This window comes from Protopterus annectens, chromosome 2.part1, assembly GCF_019279795.1.
Source record: "Protopterus annectens isolate FY-2018-M chromosome 2.part1, PAN1.0, whole genome shotgun sequence".
In the NCBI taxonomy this organism is placed as follows: domain Eukaryota; kingdom Metazoa; phylum Chordata; order Ceratodontiformes; family Protopteridae; genus Protopterus; species Protopterus annectens.
In genome coordinates, this window is record NC_056729.1 from 714,478,116 (window position 1) to 714,498,840 (window position 20,725).

The 20,725-nt window shown below is 39.3% G+C and overlaps 1 protein-coding gene across 1 annotated transcript in view; it reads right to left on the minus strand.

The window, feature by feature from the left end:
* The window catches only part of MAP9 (microtubule associated protein 9), a 1,126,417-nt gene that overhangs the window by 255,389 nt on the left and 850,303 nt on the right, over positions 1-20,725 (minus strand). Inside the window, exon 9 of the mRNA XM_044063500.1 lies at positions 1,364-1,535. Coding sequence (XP_043919435.1) covers positions 1,364-1,535 — 172 coding nt within the window. The remainder of the gene's footprint in view (positions 1-1,363; positions 1,536-20,725) is intronic.

The following is a 20,725-nucleotide window of genomic DNA, read 5'->3' on the forward strand; positions in this document are numbered from 1 at the left end:
ATGAAAAGAAACTAGTCAAAACTAGGAATGGCTCTGTTAAATGGCTAACAAAGGTCAAATTCATTAAACCTAACACAAAATTCAGTATTAACAATTAACACAAATAATCACTGAACATATAGAGCCTGGGAGCATCCAAACATGCACTGTTTCCAAGCAGCAGTTGAGATCTAAGTAGTGAGGAAGTTAAGGTGTATTAGCAGAATGAGGGGAAGAGTTTCAGAGCCTGGGAGACAGGCAACTGCTGCTGACAGCAACCTGTCCTAAGGCTGAAATGGATGGAATACATCATGTAAGATACAAATACTTGTTTTTGTATAGCTTTCTACATTTTTAATTGAAAATTGATTGCTTTTAACTAACCTTAGTTTGCCTCTCCTATGTTATCCCTTCAACAGAAGTGATTATTTTGAGAAAAGGTGAAGTGTAGTTAACAAACAATGGTAGTCCTAACAGTTGTAAATTATTTCTGTCTTCAGAAAATCCATGCTAATTCAAGTTCTCTCATTCTGTCAGCTTTCAAAATCAGCAGTGTCAATTTTTTAAAAGTGCCCATGATTCCTAAGCTTTGTCCCTGATTATTTTTGCCTCTATCCCTAATTATGCAAGTTAGAGAATGAGAGCTATGTCCTCCAACAAAAAAGTTGAATGAAATAGTAAAACAACACAAAATTATAGTAACTGAAAGAATAAAGTGAATACAAATGTAATACAAAATACAGGTGAGTTGACACATAAACTTCTTACTACTTCAGTCAAGGTGTTTTTCAAGAAGACTCTGATAATGAAACTGAGACAAACTGGAAATTTTGTGTCCCCCCTCAAAAAAAAAAAAAAAAACATGTATAATTACTAAGATCAAATATATATGTCAAAACCTGTCAGGAAAATTACTAGCATAAGAAAAAAAAAAGACAAGAAGGTCTTTTCTCTGTGACTGTTCTCTCAGATGGAAAGGGAAACTCTTTTGACATAGAACATGGTTATTTTCATTTGAAGCCCTAAGCCTCCTGCACAGATTCCATCATCTGCACACTTCTTAAACCACTACCGTGCTTAACAGAAATTGACCTGGATCAATCAGTAGGAAGACAATGAAAACAGATGTTATATTGTTTTAAGTAAAGAACAAGAACTTATTGCTATATGTTGTTCACCTTGCCTAACAGGTCCAATCTGTCTCTGTACTTATTTATGGCCTTAAAGATTTTATACTTAAGAAATTCAACTGTCTTGTCAAGAAATTAACCTTTTGAAAAGGTAATGCATATGCTATCAAAGTTACTGAAACAAAAGAAACATTTCTGCACTTTCTTTACTATGGAGATATGTTTTGACTTGGGGAAACAGACATTTCAATTACCTGATAGATAGAAATCCGTATAGCATCAGCAGTTTCAAGATTAGATACAGTGTCATGTGGTAACTTGGTGTCTAATATTTTCAGAGTACCCATATAACGAGACTGAGCTGAATTCGGACGTGGACTTCTTGTAGTGGATTTTTTAAATGTTTCTGTAAGACTGCTTGGAGGCCTAAAATAAATCAAAATGACAGTAATCATGTAAACATCATAATTTAAAAACTTGCACAAATTATTTTTCAGTGTTATATCACCTTTCCAGCATTAACACATATGCACTAAAAGCAAATGCACAATTGTCACACAATATTTATTTGTATGAGATCTGATCTAAAATGGATACTTTTTTAGCCTGGACCTAGGTCTTTGGCAAGGAAAGAAAATCAAGAACAATGAAATCGCATGTTGTACACACCAGCAGTCTCCAAACATTTTTGCACCACAGATCGGTTTCATGTAAGACCATTTTCCACAGACCTGCCACTGTGTCCACATAAAAATAAATCATAATATAGTGCATAACTAAATACAACTCACCATAACCCAGAATCAATAGGAGCCCTGAGCTTGTTTCCCTGCAACAAGATGGTTCCATCTAGGGTTGGTGGGAGGCAATGACACCAGAAGTATGTTCCTTATGTCTAGTCTACTTTGTAATTTTGTTTTGGTTGCTGTCATTGCAGAAAACCTTGCTTCACAAAGACAGGATATGTTGGAAATGGAAGCAGGGTTTCAGTGCTTATTCAAGCAACTTTCTAAGTTTTGGGCGGCACAGTGGTGCAGCGGTTAACGTTTCTGCCTCACAGCAAGAGGTTCTCTGGTTCGATTCTCAGCTGGGGTGCCTTCTGTGTGGAGTTTGCATGTTCTCCCTGTGTTCGTGTGGGTTTCCTCCGAGTACTCCGGTTTCCTCCGACATTCCAAAGACATGCATCTGGAGCATTTCTCCCCGGGCCTCCGCAGAAAACAGGCTCTGTGGAACATAGTCGGACTTTCCCGGTCAACAAATGTTAAATAAATAAATAAATAAGAGCAATATTTAAAATCTGTCCCTATTATTTATGGCTCGGTCTAGATTTTATTGTGAGAGATGTTGAGAGGTATAGTCGAGAGGTAGCAAACCTAATGGAAACTTTTTTCTGAATCTAGCAATTTTCTAAGTTTATAAGAGTAATATTTAAAATCTGTCCCTATTATTTTGTGGCTCTGACTGTTGAGATTTATTATGCGAGAGGTTTAGAGGTATGGTCGAAAGGTATGCAGACCTCTTAATTGATGCTGCTGTTGCCAGGGATTGCTCTCACACTTCACTCTCTCTCTGTCTCTCATGCATACACATACAAACATACACAGTCTGTTCTGCTTTCATGCATGCATTCACTCACGCACGCAGACAGAAACATACACACACACACACACACACACACACACACACACACACACACACACACACACACACTCATGCACATATTCACTCACACACACAGACAGAAACAAATACACACACACAAACACACACGCATGCATGCAGTCTGTTCTGCTTTAATGCAAGCATTCACTCGCACACTCACAGAAACATATCACTCACACACGTAGACAGAAACATAAACACACTCAGACACATATATACACACATTCACTTTTTTGTTTCACTCCCTGCCTAAAAGTTTCTGTGCAGCCTGATACCAAATGATCCCTGGCCCAATGGTTGGGGACCACTGGTATTTAGTACAAAAATGATGCATTTGCAACACCATCATCATCCCCCTTTTCCCATTTTTAACAGGGTTCTGGTGTCATGTCAGTTACTGCCATCTCTCCTGATTCAATGCCACTCTCCTACTTTCTTCGGCAGTCATGCCTAGTTGATTTGGTTGTGTTCACTAATGTCGCATTTGCAACAATGATGAAGAACAGTAATGTTTTTAGGTAAATTTCAATGCAGACAAAGCAAAATAACCAATACATGCTAGAAGACACAGGCCAAAACATAATGAGAAACTGATATAGTCTTACTAATGTTCCTCTGCAATCATCCATACACCTGCTAGTCATGGCCCTAAATAGAAGTATAATTTCTGAGGTAGTACATACTCTACTTTCTTGGCAACATGTTACACTCCTGCCAAGCTATGTCATATGTACATGCATGTGCATGTATATATACACAAATACACACACATATTATTTATATATATATATATATATATATATATATATATATATATATGGGTCTATTTCATTTAATTGAAACTTCATTTCACTGAAACTCAAACAGCTGAACCCATTTCACTGAAAACTCATTTCACAGAAAACCTTTCCCACAAGAAAGATATCTTAAAAACATGCATTTTTTTTTTTTGGGGGGCAGACCCATCTCCATGGTCACATAACCATGGAGAAAAGAAAAAACATCAGACACAGTGAACAGTACTAGACAGCAAACACAGACGTCTACAGACTGGGGGAACAACATGATGCTGATCATTGCAATCCACACATACTCTGCTAGACTCACTTCCCTAATGACTCCTATGAGAAGAAATTACACAAATGTATGTTTTCTATATGCACTCACATTTTTCTGTGAAATGAGCTTTCATTGAAATGAGTTTTCAATGAAATGGGTTTGACCATTTGAATTTCAGTGAATTGACGATTCAGTGAAATGACTGAGAGCCAGTTTGCCATCACAGTCTTGAAGTCTCCCATCTAGAAATCCCTAATCCTGAGACCATAATATCAAAAGACTAAAATTCTGAAGATCTTAATATCAAAATTCTGGACTTCTTCCCTGCAGGACCCATGTTAGCACTCATTCCTGGGTCCACATCACTGCAGGACCCATATTAACACTTGTTCCTGGGTTCACAGTTGTAGGGGTATTCATTTTGGTCTTTCAATATTAATTATGGATTTGAAGAATATGGACTTCAAGTTAGTGATACTAAACAATATATATCTATGGATCTGTATCAGAATTTCAACTGCATGAGCTGTCAACACCCACAGTATCGAACTCACAAGTGGTGAATGTCTGGAACATTGAAAACTGAAAACAACTTCTAAAACGTTTTTTGCAGGATACCCTAGTAATGATGTATACTTATTCTGGGACTACACTACAACTGGGAAATGGCAAAACCACACATACTTGTGTGCGTGTGTGTGGGTGGGTCTACTTCACATAATCGAACCACACTTTGCTGAAACTCTTTTTGTAAAGACAAAACCAGCGAATGTTCAATAACATGAACGTTCACATCAGCAAGAAATTCCACAGGGAAAGGAAGCAGTTGACCAATGTTAGGAAATTGCCCTTTTCCCCACTGTCATGCAATCTCAGAGTTTGTATATATAGTTAGGGGGGTGTGGTGGGTGCAGCCCACGACCTGGGTGGGTTTGACATACTGCAGTGTGTGTGTTGTTTATAAGGTGGCCAAGTGCTTCCTTTTCCTGTGGTATTTTTCGTTGATTTGAAAGTTTGTTTTTTTGAACATTGGCTTTTTTTGTCTCTACGAAAAGAGTTTTGGCAAAGTGTGGGGACAGATAGATACACACACACACACACATGGTTTCAGATCTATTACAGCATTTCCTCCCTGTCTGGGTCCAGTGCCTATCATATTTTTTAAATCCACAGGAAACTGTGGGGCAATATCCATGATTACTATGAATCTCGTTCTAACACCTCATATCCTACAAGACACCAACCCGGTGACTTTCCCAAATGACAGTGGCCTTCAATAGGGCCTGAAGTGACATTGTTGTCAATTACAGATCCTTCTTCATGTTTCCTTTTGCATATATATTCATCATCTAGTATACCTATACAATTAAGCAGCATACATTTTATTAGCTCAAATTCCCTTGAACAAATTGTTCCACTTCCTACCAGGAGAAAAAAATCTTAATATCCTCTTAACCAGTTGTTGTTCTTACTGTACTATCCCTTGTGATACTTCCTCCATGGTTAAATCTGACTACCTAAGTACCTATAATGTGCTCATTGAAAACTAGCACAATAATTCCCAATTGTCTGACTACATTTTGGGATTTCTGAAAAAGTATTTACTAATAAAATTCTGGACATCAGTGAACGGCATCCTTCTCAAAGTTGTGTTCCCTTACAGAAACATGTACAGAAGAGGCTGTCCCCATCTGTCATAAGCATGGTTGCAAATTTGAAAGTGAACAACTATAGTGGAACTCCAGTTTTAATAAAATGTATATGAAGAAAAAAATCTACTCAAGTTTTAATACTTCCCTACTCCTACAATACAGAGGGTCTCTTAAAATTATAAACACATTAAAACACAACCCTGAAGTCTGTTGTGAAGAAGGAACAAAGATAAAATTCATTTCAGTTTTGATTTGCATCTACCCGAGTTTCCCACTCTAACCCCATACCCATTAGTGATATCCCTGTGCACAAATTCAGCTCCAGCTTCACTGCTACATCCATTAATGTTCTCCACTTCCACCCAAAGTCACCTCCAACCAGGATACAATAGCAGCCAACAAAACCAAAACAACAGCTCTGACAGGGAAATGTCCTGCTAATCTTTATGTCTGACCTAGGAGTAAAGGACTTCATGTTGCTTCTGTTTTACTCTGGACTAAAGGTAATGTGTTTTTAAGTACAGACCACTCAAGTTTTATCAGTGTCACAGAAAATCCTGGAATGTGTGGGGTCTATAAACCACAGATAATTACATTTGTGAACTGCTAAGATTTTTTTTCATTACCAGATTTTCAAAACCCTTCTTTTACATTGGGTAAAGTCATCCTGGATGCTTATTTTCATATTAATAAAGCTGTTTTGAAGAAACTCAAATATGTCACTTCCTTATATTCCTCACTAGTGGACATTAGCCACAGTTATTAAAAGCTTTCTGGAGTCTAACATTTCTTGCGGCTAAGAAGAACTAATTTCCCCAAGAAAACAACTTATTTTTCCTTCTTTGCTTTTTTAAAGCCAGGGTACCGTTTGGCTAGGCTTACATAGGCCCTAGGGCCAGTAGCCAAGTACCTGCCTATGAATCTATCTGTAGTTTGTGGAACTGAGAAAAAGTAAATGCAGTAGTTGCACTTTACTTGAAGTATATAGCTGTTTTACCTTCAGAAGTCCAAAGGCAATATAATTGATCTTTTTAAGGTGAAATTGAGACGCAGTGTCATGCTGGAGTACAGAAGAAGGTCCAGTATCCCACTGTTTCACAGAATGGCTATGGCAGAACAACTTCTTTAGATCATAGCTGCTACATCTGCTGGCAGCTAAAATCATCTCCAAGCTGTATCACACCCCTAAAGCCACTGACTTGTGAAAAAGACACAGTTCACCATTCAAGAAGGCCAAAAATTATTCAGCTGGGCCCAGATAATTTACAAGGGATCCACTGTATGCCTTTATGGATATGAAAGGCATGGAACGTAAGGATTATGAAAAACTAAAATGGTGCCTGCTTCCATGGTGGTGTCCAATGCAGAAAAAGAAGTGGAGAAGTTTCTCAAATAGACCTATGTGAAAAGCAAAATGGTAAGGTCTGACATTTCAAACCTTAAATATATCATCACCTTATGGTTTGATCCAGAAGGTAATAGTGCTACAGAGACTGAAATATGAGGCTTGATCCACAAGCTATGAATAGTAAAAAGAATATGAGTGAAACATTTTGACAGATTTAAGGTAGCGTTACACGGTTATTAAGAAGTGGGTGTGTTAGGCAAAGACAAGAAACACAGAGTTTTGTAACCTGTCAAAAAAGTAATGTGCTACCAAAACCTGAATATGAATGAGTTGCCTAAAGTAACTGATAAGTTGTTGTTGTGTCTTTCCGCTTTTCCCGGTTAAGGGTCGCCACAGCGGAACTCCGGTCCGCTAATGATTGGCAGTAGATTTTTACGCACCGAGTTGCCAGCTCTGACGCACAACCTTCAACAAAGGTACGCCCATTCACGCATGTCTCAGTCTAAAACAAAGGGGACATTCAAGAACATTTTAAGTGCAAGACAAGGGGACACATAAGCAACAGTGCAAACCTGAGCTAAACAGTAAAATGTTGATAAGAATATAACCTGGAACTACTGCAGTGTGACAAAACTACTGCCAGATTAACAGAGATCAAATTTCGTTCGCATTCCACTCTATAATCTGTTTTATTGGGTGGAAAGGAATTATAGGGACTACCAGATTCTGGTAATATAACAACAGTACCATACCTCTAAATTGTGCAGATTCTCCCAGAATGTTCAGATTTTTGCTTCTTATTTTTGGACAGTTCTATGTAAAATGTGTGGATTGGCTTATCACTGAGGAGAAAAGTCACCAATTAGTGACATATATTTGAGCTTCAGACTTTATATAAATTAGAAAATGCATGTTATTGCAAAACCTGCTATTCTATCAACTTTCTAAGTTTAGAAGAGCAATATTAAAAATTTACCCAGATTTTGAGCCTTTGTCCTCCATTATTTTGGCCTTTGTCCAGACTTTTTACACTTAGATCTTGAGAAGCATGGGCAGTAGTTTAGCCACTATATTCTTAAATGAAAAAGATTAATTTCAAAGTATCATGGAGACATTGGGGGAGGCGCACAGAACATATTACTGACGACCCCTATTCACAACCTACTGGTGCGTAACTGCATTGGATTTTGGACTATATTTCTTCAGTTAAGGCTTGGAAAATTCCATTTTTTTTCTTTGGTTTTATTATATTCCAGTTTGTTTTATTTTGAATTGTATTTAATTTTGTTTTCCCTTACAGTCTCTTTCTTGGACATTTAAAAGTACTTGGCTAGGGGCAGTTAGAAAAAAATCATTTCCATTTATTGACTGTTAAGGAATTTAACCTAGTTAATTAGTTGGAGGACCTGAGAGTGTGACTTATTTAAGATATTTAGGTGCATTCTCACTTAGCTTCATGTGCTGTGAAACTACTGCTGATGTATTACTGCACTGGATTTTTCCTACCTACCCTGTTACTATTGTAATTTTAAAAATGGTGCCTTTTGACTGCCAACCCTTAATGTGAAACTCATTTTGAAAGCTCTTTCCAGTCTCATCTCATCTGCTCTTGTAAAGACTGCTGAAAAATCAAACTGGGAAGGCCCTCTCTTTAAACTTGTAAAGCTTGAAGTTAGTTTCTGTTTCATATCATCCAACTCATCTACTTACTGTTATTTTATGAGCTCTTCTGTGGATTATCTGCATTGCTCGTCTAATTCAATGTCGTAGAGACTTTTCAAACTTAAAAAGACAGCTTTACCCAACTATGTAAGTTGTGACTAGAGCTTGTGGTAATTAAATCTAGCCCCCTGGTATTTTACATTACACAAACAGTCAACCATCCTAGTCTTGGGACCGTTGGAAGCTTGGAAGCTTGGAAACAAAGCATTTGTACAACATTTTGTATCCAGGGAAGTACATTTTAAACTACACTTAAAATACTGCATTAATCTTGCCATTTAGATCAGTTCTGTGTGTTTCCAGTTTGTGCTTGTTTTTTTTACCTGAAGTTAAAGTTATTAACTGAAGAAATTTTATGGTTGCAGTGCTTTTCAAGTGGCTTCTGTGCTGTGCCTAGGTGTTTAAATCACTTCTGAGTGGGTTCTCACTTTGTTGCATTTTTACTATCCCCTGAATTTGATCTTTGCCCACACATTTCTTGTTGTCCTTTTAAACTTGGAGGCTTTTGAGCTGCCTTCCCCTACTGTATAACTGGACTTGGAAGCTACTCCCAGTCTCATCTTATGTATACCTGGCCCTTGAAGCTACTCCCAGTCTTATCTCCTCTGCTCATCTCACTGGGTACTGACCGAAAATGGGAAAACCCACCCCCAAGATTGTTAGTGTGTTTTGAAATTGCCACAAAGTGTGTGTTCAGCATTGTTGGTTTGTCTACCTTTGAACTGCCTTGTAATTATGTGTAGGTAGTTGTTACATCTGTTTCTGGTACCTTTTCACTTCTGGCTACATAAAGTGTGTTTTTCCATTAAAAATGTGGGGACTGCAATTCTAGTGGCAGTAGTGAGGTAGCCTGGTCAGTCTGAGTTGGAAAACACATATGGAGGCTTAAAGTGAGAATTACTTGTAGCTATTTATTTGTTTTGTTTCTGATACCATTTCTCTTTTGGATAACTAAAGTGTGCTTTTACATTAAGAAGACTAAGACTGCAATTCTAGTGATAGTAGAATGTACCCTGGTCTGTCCATGTTGGAAAACATGCAGAGGGGCTTAAAGTGAGAATTTCTTGTTGTAGCTAGCTGTTTGATTTGTTTCTGATACCTTTCCTCTTTTGGCTACCTAAAGTGTGTTTATATTAGGAAGAGTGAGACTGCACTTTTAGCAGCAGTAGAAAGGGACCCTGGTCTGTCTGAGTTGAAAACACATAAGGATAAGTGAGAAATACTTATTGTAGCTAGTTATATTATTTGTTTGTGATACTGTTTCACTTTTGGCTAACCAACGTGTGTTTTTACATTAAAAAGACTGGGAATGCAATTCTATTGGCAGTAGAAAGGTAGCCTGCTCTGTTTAAGGTGGGAAACACACAAGGAGACTTAAAGTGAGATTGTTTCATCAGACAGGGGGCTTTTTAGCTGGTTTAGTCACTTTTCTTCAAGTCTATACATTTGGTGTGTTTGCTCAGCTCTTGGCTCAGTTCCACGCAGAGCTCAAATGCTATACTTCCATGCCTTTGTTCTCAGAGTTGTTATCTTGTATCTGGTGCCATCCAAGGGCAGATAGTACTTCAAACTGAATTATACGATAAGAGTTTAAAAGTATTTTAGAACATGCACACTGACTGGACAGCCCACTCAGCATGCCCATTGCAAATTGAACATATACCAATACAAAAAAGAAAACAGCCAGACTTTCTGCTGGGGGACACAGCAAAATACAAAAAAAAAAATCAGGTATTGGGGTTTGGGAGGTTGGCATAATGGTTAAGGCGTTTCCCTTACAGACACAATATGCAGGGTTTGATTCTCACATGGGATAATTGGCTAGGCTTAAAATGGTCCACAAGAGCAGGTAGCCTAGTACTAATCTATGAACCTAGGTATGTTCTTCAAAAGTAAAGAAAGAGAACCATACCTGATTTTCCTTGTATTTCTGCTCTGTCCCTCTTAAAACTTCAATTTGTTTTAAATTGTAAAAAAAGAAAGAAAAACAGCAATGGAGATTCTCTTTTCTCCACTGCTTCTCCTGCACTACACTAATGTACTGTGCAAGTATGAGGATGCAAGTCCATATACATGTGTAATATATCTGCCTAAAGAAGACAATGCAGAAGACTGAAGTGCTGGTATACAAACACATTATTTAAGAAAGGTAAGCAATTTCTTTCTTAAATAATGTCATTACATAATAGCAATAATCCAGTCCTGCGTGTGGACATATCAGGATTTACCCATGGTTGGCTTTGTTTAATCACTCAGGTTTCACTTTCATGATCAAACCACACCAACCATGGGTAAATCCTGATATAGTCATACCCAAATGTGGATTACTGTTTAAATATTACACTTTTGTAAGTTATTTATAAAGACTGTTGCTGCCTTATTTTCTAATTACTTTACTGTATTTTTCGGCATTTCATCACTGTAAAGAGTATATGCTTTTCCTTGGTCTAGCTGCTGTTACTGTGCTTTGAAATTGCCTTAATGTGTGTGCTCCTTATTTCCTTATTGCTGGCTTGTCTGCCTTAGAATCATCTTGTAATTACTTGTAGCTAGTTGTTTTGTTTCGGGTACCATTTCACATTTGGCCAATTAAAGTGTGTTTTTACATTAAGAAGTCTGGGACTGTACTTCTAATGGCAGTAGAAAGGTAGTCTGGTCTGTCCAAGTTGGGAAATACACAGTGAGGCTTTAAGTGGGATAATTTCATTGGCCAGATGGTCTTTAATTTGTAGTCACTTTTCTTTGAGTCTATAAATTCTGCTGCTCGGCATGCAGTGGTGTTTAGCAGTGCCTTGTATAGACACAGACAACTTAAAATCTTACTTGTCTGAGTGCTGAGGACTACTGTAATATGATTTCAGTCATACATAGCCTAGTTGTAGTCTCTACCTTCACTGACTCAAGTTATCCTGCTGTACCCACCCCTTTGTAGTTCATCTAAAAAAAGACCTGAGACCATGGATAGGCACGTTCTCTACTTCTCTGCTGGCAGCTTGGTAGATATGGGCATCCTAAGACAATGTAGGAATTGTAGTATGTTCACTGACAACCAACTAATTCTTAGAGAAACTGATACAATATAAGAGAGATGCAATTACACAATGTCAGTGGAGGCAAGACTGTCACACAAAAGCACTCAAAATAATAATCAGGTTGTAGGTAACATAAGCATTATACCCACCACACATAGTACTGACCCAACACATATACCAACATAGGCTTAAGCACTTAAAAGCAACCCTTCAAAAATCTCAAGACAGCCACAGACAAAGTCCAATATCATATTCATACAAGCTACAGGTCACCATCTTTGACACAAGTAACACAAAACTCTTCCTTGGACTTACTGGAGACCCTCACTATTCAACCCAAAACCATATTCATGGGTGACTTCAACTACCCCACTATAAACTGGAATACTTACTCAATCCCAAACTTACAGGCCCAGAGATTAATGGACTTTGTGAAAACAAATACCTTGGCTCAGATAGCCCATAAGCCCACTATGGGTACCAACATACTCAACTTGGTACTCACAAACATCAGAGAATGACGTGCCCACCCTAGGGAAATGTCCTCTCTAATAAGGTCAGACCACAAAGGTATATTGCTCATAATAAAAAAAAATTCTGTAAGCCTGGCTAAACTCAAGCAATAGCATTAAGTAACTATTATTAGACAAACTTCCTACTACTAAGTGATAACCTGTCAAAATTTCAGGCCTCTCCCATATTCTGAGAACATACCTGCCTATACAGAATTGTTCACAGAAACCTTGAGCAATCATGTCAATAAATGCAAAGAGAAAGGTGTACCTAGCAGAAATAAGCCCAGAACTAACTTAAAAAAAAAAAAAAAAAAAAAAAACATCCCTGGTGGAATCCAAACATAAACAAGTTGTACAACAACAGAAAAAAATCATAACCAAAATTAGGAAGTGCTATGCCCAGAATGATAAAAACACTCTTCTCAATCTAAATAAACAATTAATAGGGCAAAGTAAGTATACTAGAGCCAAATATGAGGTAAAGATAGCCTCCCAAGCAAAGTCAAACACTTTCTTTAGCTACGTTCGAAACCTCAAATGCAGCACACAGCAGAGTGAAGAATTGATTGTAAATGGAGCTACCTACAAACAGCCAGAAGAAATAGCATATCTGCTGGCTTAAAAAAATCAGAGCTCCAATTTTACCCCCCCCCAGCCACCCCCAGGAAATGACATCAAACAATCCCCCCCAAATACCACTAGGGAGTAGGTCCTAGATGTCCTCTATAAGGCCAAAAACACTGCATCTGTCGGCCCTGATAAGATCCAAGCATGCCTCCTAAACAGCCCGAAACATGACATTTCAGGACCACTGCAGCCACTCTTTAACCATAGCCTCCAGATAGGCTTTGTGCCATGTGAATGGAGAACTGCAGTGGTCATCCCTCTACACAAGGGTGGGGCATCAACAGACACTGGGAACTACACACCCATAAGTCTGTTTACTTTCACATGAAAGGCCATGGAAAGAATTATTATGGAAATGATTAATAAAGACATAGAACATTTTCAAACACTGGATCCAACCAGTATGCTTTCATCAAGGGCAGAGCATGCCTACTTAACCTGATGGACTTCTTTGAGAAGGTCACCAAACCAATGAATGAGGGCAAATTGATGCATATTGCCCAATGTGATCTGGCTAAGGCATTTGATACAATGCCCACTTTGGCATTGTAAACAAACTCATGGTTCTAGGCATTAACCCCTGTTTTACATGCTGGATAGCCTGCTGTCACTCAGACAGGACTCATACAGTTAGGACTGGGGAGACCTCCTCCACAAAGAGGTTGACCAATAGTGGAGTCCCTCAGGGCTCTGTACTGGGTCTGCTCCTTTTTGACATCTTCTTCTTGGAAGTTAAGGCTAATGTCAGTGGCCTCAGGCTGACCAAGTTTGCAGATGACTGCAAACTGGGAACAGTCAACAAATACCCCCAAGACACTAACATCCTACAAGAAGGAATAAAACAGTGAAATGACTGCTACCAAAGCCTTGGCTTAAAACTCAGTGGTAAGAAATGTATAGTAGTACCCTTTGGGAAGTCTGTCACCTTAGGAATTTACCTTATCGGCAGGATATCTTAGTAGAACCAGTAGTCAGGGATTTGGGTATGCATGTAGATAGTAACCTGACTTTCATCCAACATGTGTCTAAGGTAGCAAGGAAATTATTCTATGTTGCTCAACTTATAAGCAAGGGCATGGCATATAGGTCCAAGGAAGTCATTGTTCAATATTTTCAACCCTCATTAGGCCCATCATTTAGTACAGTGCATCCTTCAGTATGTACCTGACCAAGCACACGCAACAAATGGAATGTCCAAAAAGCTATTCACAAAAAGAATAAGGGGTATAAATAGCATGTCCAACAAAGATTCCCTCAAAGCCATACCTCTATACTCTTGTTTCCTACAGACTGTTGAGAGGCGAGCTAGGCTTGGGACACAAGGTAGCTCTGGATCCCTCTCCGATGGGCATTTGCCTATCTGCAAAATGAATAGTATCAAAATTACTTGATCTAGGGATTTAAACTTTGCTTGTAACATAAATAGAACACATTGGAGGGACAGATATGTGTCCCAGAGAGTGTCTCCCTTCTCTGGAACATGCCTCCTATCTATGTGAAGCAGAGCTCTTCCCTAACACTATTCAAGAGAAACCTGAACCAGAGGATGAGAAGTGGGAAATACACCCCCTGGTCTAGCACTTATGTCTCTAATGGATAGAGGCAGCCTGTAAATCTTGCCTAGCTTACCTATACCTCTTAAAATAACTTATAAGGCACATAAACTTGTGGGACACCAGTGGGATACTCAGCTATGCTTATAAAGGCCCTAGTGGTTGCTAACCTGGTATACACCTATGAACCCTGCAATATTCAGAGTATTAACCCATTTTTTCCATCTTACTTTTAAAAATCTGTAACATTTGGGACTAACCTACCAATCACTTGAGAGTCTAGGAACTGCTTCTCAATAATCAGTTTGGGATTAGTGTTTCTGTTTTGATTCTGGTGAAAGGAAAAGTAGGAGGATATTACTCCCTAGCCTTCCTAGAGATTACCAGTCTCTGGAAAGCCTGAAAATTGTTTCTTGAGAGTCAGCCTGGGAGTAATGATACTTCTTTGCTCCTTGTGAGAGAAGGAGCAAAGAGGCATCAATTCCTGCTGGTTTCTGATTGGACAGTGTGTATAGAACTTCGCTGATTGGTCCGTTTTCAGTTTTCGTGAGACCATTTTAAAGGACCTTCTCCAGCTTGCTTATCTGTTGTGCCCAGTTGCTGCAGGTTCTAAGTTAACTACTAATAGAAGACCATACAAGTTGTGCTGAACCCTGCAACATCTGGGTTAAAACTACTTCTCAGGAAGCAGCTTGGGATTAATGCTATATTTTTGTTTCTGGTGAGAGAAAAAGCGAAGGATCATTGTTTATTGGTTCCTAGCTGTGTACAGCTGCGCTGTTACCAGTGCTGTTGCCAGTACCATACAGACTTCAGGTAATTAAATATAAATCTCATAGACATATTATCCCTCTGACCTAGGAATCTCATGTGATGGCCATCCACATGGGAGGACAGACGACCACTGAGTGGCTCCATAGGGGAGAAGTCAGGTAACTCTTCAGGGACTTGACTGCTGGAGGTTGGGAAAGGGACAGCAACAGCCCTACTTCTGTGGGCATCCACAACTTCTGGGTCTGTATCTGTTAAAGTGGCCAGCTCTGCCTTGGCTGCCCCTGTCATAAGGTGGATCAAAGGGAAGATGCTTAGATTTTTGGAAGTTTAGAGATTTGGGACTATTTTGGTTCTGACTATTAGGTGTTTGGGGATACTCAAATCTCACACCAATAGCAGATGTCTTCCTAGCCTACTCACATCTCTGCTTGCATTCTTTAACAGCTGGATCGAATAACGATGATGCATTAAATGGGGCATATTAAAGGACACATTGAAACTGCCTACAAAATCTCATAAATGGAGCCAGGCAAGGGAGCCTTATACAGGTGCCTGTCTCCACTGCCTGGGTTGCTCCATTGGCTATATTAAGCATGAGCTGTATGAAGAGATGTGTAACACTGTACATCATATCCAAAGTGGTTTCCAACTGCTCCCTCGGATTCAGTGTAGAGGGCTTCTTCAGAATCTCTAATCCTTGTTTGGCTAGGTACCTCTGAAGTCTATTCATTTTGGTGTTCTAGTTTAGACCCCTAACAACAAACGTAAAAGACACATACATCCACACATACACCCACTTACTTAGTCAGTTCATTGTCACTCTCTGTTGGTGGGTGAAGAGCTGCTGTATCTTCAGTTAATTCCTTTTTAGTCATGGCTGACACAATAATGGAATCCACCAGGAAGCTCTTCATCTAGTATTGTCCGTCCTTGGGAACTTCAAAATTTTGTTGAGCTTCCTGTGTATAGCTTCACATGAGTTGGGCTTCTGCCATGGCCTCTGGACCGCCAGATCCATTAGAAGATTCACCATGGGGAGCAACCAAGATTTACAGAGTGTCGAACCATAAGCCTCAAATAAGACCTCCTTATCCAGGGGGATGTGGGCCAGTTACCTCCCTAGCACATGATCTGCAAGACTTCACCAAAGGTAACATCCTCAGGGGAGATTAAGAGGAAGCCCTCTATAACACCCAAATCCATATTCAAAGTTAGGGGACTCTGATGCAGCGTCCAAATGCTTCCTTTTGCACATCATCAAATGGTGTGTTGTCTGTCCTCAAAGGACTGTGCTAGTGCCTGGGCTAACCACTTGAGGTCTAGGACTCAACTCTATCCTGCGGATGTATGAATGTGCTGATGAGCAACAGCAGCAGTCTTTAGGGGTGGAGCTGTGACCTGTGGAACCTGATAATCAATTCTTGATGGAGACAAAATCATCCTTACTATAACCTCAAAAGCTAGATCTGAGTAAATCCCCCTTCCAGTCCAGATACCATCCTTGCTGAATAAGGAATGGTTGCAGCCAAAGAGAAGAGCCTTCAAGGAGGGGACCAACCTAAACACCTCGAAAGCACATGACCCTGACCCAGAGAACAGAGCCACCATGGTCTCTGAGGGTGGTTTAGAATATTCAGCATTGAGTACAGATGACTGAGTCACACTTGGCTCTAAGTGCCTGGGAGTCAAGTGGAGCAGATCCAAGCATTATGATGCCAAGATAGGAGCACCAGTCAGCACCAAAGACTCAGACTCCGACCTATGTAACAGCTGCAGACTCACTGCTTCCAAAAGGTGTGACAGAGAAGGAATGAAAATAGGTGAATCAGGATAAGTACTCTCCGCCCTCTGTACCAAGGGGGGAGGTAGGACCCCCATCTCTATTTGCATCATAAAGACTGCCATCATCATAGTCATCTAATCAAGTTTTACATCTGAAGCACTTCTGACTGATCTGAATGATCTGACTGAGTGAACTGAAGGAGGATTTCATGGAACCTAGGATATTCCTTCTCCAATGATGATCTGCTTAAATGCCTGGCTGGTGACCTATCCAAAAGTAGAATAGGCTCCAAGGGGATCAAAGCCAAAGGAGGTAGCTTCTGTTCCAAGCTCATGGGGAGGCATGCTTTGATACCTTCGGAGCTGAAGATGAAGCATCAATGTCAGTCTTTCTCTTTTTACTCGTCTTTATTGGGACCTAGATGCTACTGTTTATGCCTCCATCGGAATCGGGAGGGAGAAGACCCTAGATCACAAGTTTATTTTGTCTGTTAGAAAGGGCTCTCTGCCCAAAAGATTTGCACTCAGTACATTCTACATCCAAATGTTTAACCCCCAGACAGAAGACCTTGCCCATCCTGAGGGCAGATCTTCTGTCCACATTTCAAACATTTTTTTTAAAACTATTTCCCCCTTTTTCTATATCTTTCATCTTGAAAGAGAGAACCAATTCTATCTTTAAAGGAGGAATGGTAGATTAAGGACATTTTTTAAAATATGGCTACATAGATATAAACAAGAAGTATCAGGGGTCCAGGGAAGTAAATAGTGTGGGAAGAAATAGCCAGGGAATTGTTATGGCTAGGCTTGTATAGGCCCTAGGGCTGATAGCCTAGTACCAACCTATGAACCTATCACACACACACACAAAGACTCCATAAATTTAATCAGGGGAGCTGAGGAAGAAAAAGGAGAAAGCCTCAGCAGGAACTGTCAGTGAGACTAAAATAGTTTTAAAAAATCCTGATCACATTTAAAGAAAAACAAGAAGCATCACACTGGTGCAAAACCAAGTAAATAAACATCAAATGTCAAATTACAAATATCAGTGATTAGAATGGAGCACTTAGTTGCACATCTGGAGAGCATGTTCAAGCATTATGGTGGCAAATGGGATCTGATGGAAGTTAGTTTAGACAGGATGAGTGCACTATGGCAGGTAAAGTTTGAGGAGCTCAAGGCTGAAGTACTAGCTTTGCAGGCTCTGATTTGACAAGTGGCCTTTAGACCCATCAGTCAGACTAGACAGAATCAAAAGGATCCATGGATTTACACTTTCCAATCATCTCTGTAGTCAGCTTGGTTGAAATAGGCATTCTGATACAATGTAACAATTGTCTCATGTTTACTGACAAGCAACTAAAACTTAAACGAACTATCACAGTGTGTGAGAAATGTAATTATATAACGTTATTGGAGGCAAGGTTCTTGCATAAAGCCACAACAAATAACGTGCAGGTTGGCAGCGCCACACAACACCACAATAAACCAATCACAAGTAGTTCAGACCAAGCAGATAGACCTACATATGCTGAGGCTCTTAAAATTAACCTACCTAAATCACAAAGGCCTCCTAATTGTAACCTAAGAAGCAAGTACCCTCAGCAACCTCATAAACAAACACAGACATTTAAGAGTTACACTGAAGCAATTGAAAAGCTCATATGGCAAAAATCCACACAATTCAATATCATAACCACAGGTGATTCCATAGTATGACACACTGATGCACAACTCACCTGGATGAGCAAGAAGAGTGTAGTAGTCAGCTACCTGTCAGGTGCCAAGATTCAACATATCATGCATGCAATCAAGTCCTTGCACAAGTACATATATAACACAGTCATAGTGCATGTGGGTGTAATGACTTGAGATATTCCTTCTTGGACTATATGGTGTGAGACACAAACATGCTCTAGGAATATGCATCTGAGGCAACTAAGAAATCAGCCTTGAGCAGCATTCTACCAGCACAAAGAATGATGTAACAATACAAACAAAAGATTATTGATTTCAATAACTGGCTTAATCTTTGGTGTCCTTCTCAGGGGGTACAGAATGTATCAGCTTGAAAAGAGATAATAGACAGTTGTAACTGTTTTGCCAGGGATGACCTGCACCTATACCCCAAGGTTTTTGTATATTGGTTAAAAACTTACACCCCCCACCCCCCGGCAGTGCCTTTTTTAAGTAATGTCAGTCTTCCAAAACCTTCAACAGAACAAAAAAAGAGTTTAAATAACTTAAAAGATATTGCTGCTTAACAATAGGAGCCTTACCAAAAAAAAACTTCTCTACTGCCTACATGCATTCCTTATCCTGGAAAATGGTCCAGGGGTCCAGGGAAGTAAATAGTGTGGGAAGAAATAGCCAGGGAATTGTTATGGCTAGGCTTGTATAGGCCCTAGGGCTGATAGCCTAGTACCAACCTATGAACCTATGATACATACATAGTCCTAAACCTGACTACTGCCGACATGCACTCCTTATCCTGGAAAATGATACATGCATAGTCCCAGAGACCCGGTTTAAGATCAGTGAGACCACTCTATCAGTGCAGGGTTTAAAAATCCTACCATAAGTTGAGGACTACTGCATTATATAAAAGCATGAAAGGAAGTGGTGAATTCATTCTTAGGATCACAGGATCATAGGAGATTACTAGGCTAATGGAGAAAAAGAAAATCTCCCCCAGACTCATTAGAAGATAACCACTGGAAGTCCTCCACATCCAACTTACTATTAATAAAACCCCTTACCACATCACAGCTAACTACAGGACCCCCTCTATGAACCCCTCAGCCTATGCCTCCTACAGAACCTGTATCAAGTCCCTTATGCATTAAGCCAAACACCATTCTCCTAGAGGAAATTTCAACTATCCTTACATTAACTGGGAAACATATATGCCCTCAAACATATACACTCAGAAATTTCTGGACTTCATCAATAGAAGCTCTCAGAATCAGTTACTGTGCTCCCCAACCAGGGGCAGTAAAATAGACTTGGTCCTTACCAATATATGGCAGTTTTGATCCCCACCAATTTTTACTTGATGCCTGGTCAAACTGGACCACAAATCAGTCACATTTACTTAAGATTAAGCTGGAAGTATCTGTCATTGCCCAAATACTCAGAGATTTTTGCCTAGTCTAATCAGCTAAACCTGAGTGATGACCTGGCTAAATCAAAATGTCCCTTCCATCTTGATGACCTCACTGCTTATGCAGAATCTTTTACCACCAAATTCTACACACACGTAAATAGCTTCATAAATGCATCTGTTCCTCTCAGTAGTAAATACAATGCAAAAAATAAAACTAACTTTACTGTGGAAACCTAATACCATATGGTGGAAATATAATATAAACAGACTTTATTATAAAAGAAAAAAGTAATTGAACACAAAAATAAATTTTACTCTCAAAATACAAATAATGTTCTTGTTAGACTTAAAGAACTCTGGACTTGATTAAATCAATTAAAGCAAGATATGAGGTTAAACAGCCACCCAGGTGATGGATAATCACAAAGCCTTCTATAACTATGCTATAAATATCAGAACTAATAGTAAAGGATACCACATACTCAGACCTAAATGAATTAACCAACAAACAAGTACACACATTTATCTCAAACTTCACTCCCTCCTACTATTGGACTTTTTCAAAATTTGTTGAATTTGTGAGGGACTTTATAAAGCATATGCCCTACATCATGTCATTAATGTTCGGAAAATTGCTTTGGGGAGGGGAAAAGAGGGGAGAAAGCTAACTGTAAGTAAAGAAAACACTTCATTTTCTTAATAGTACTGTATTTGTGGTGCATAGTTTTCTTTGCATGCTATTTTTAAGTGTGATGGGGATTGTAAACAGGTGTTGCTGTTTTTC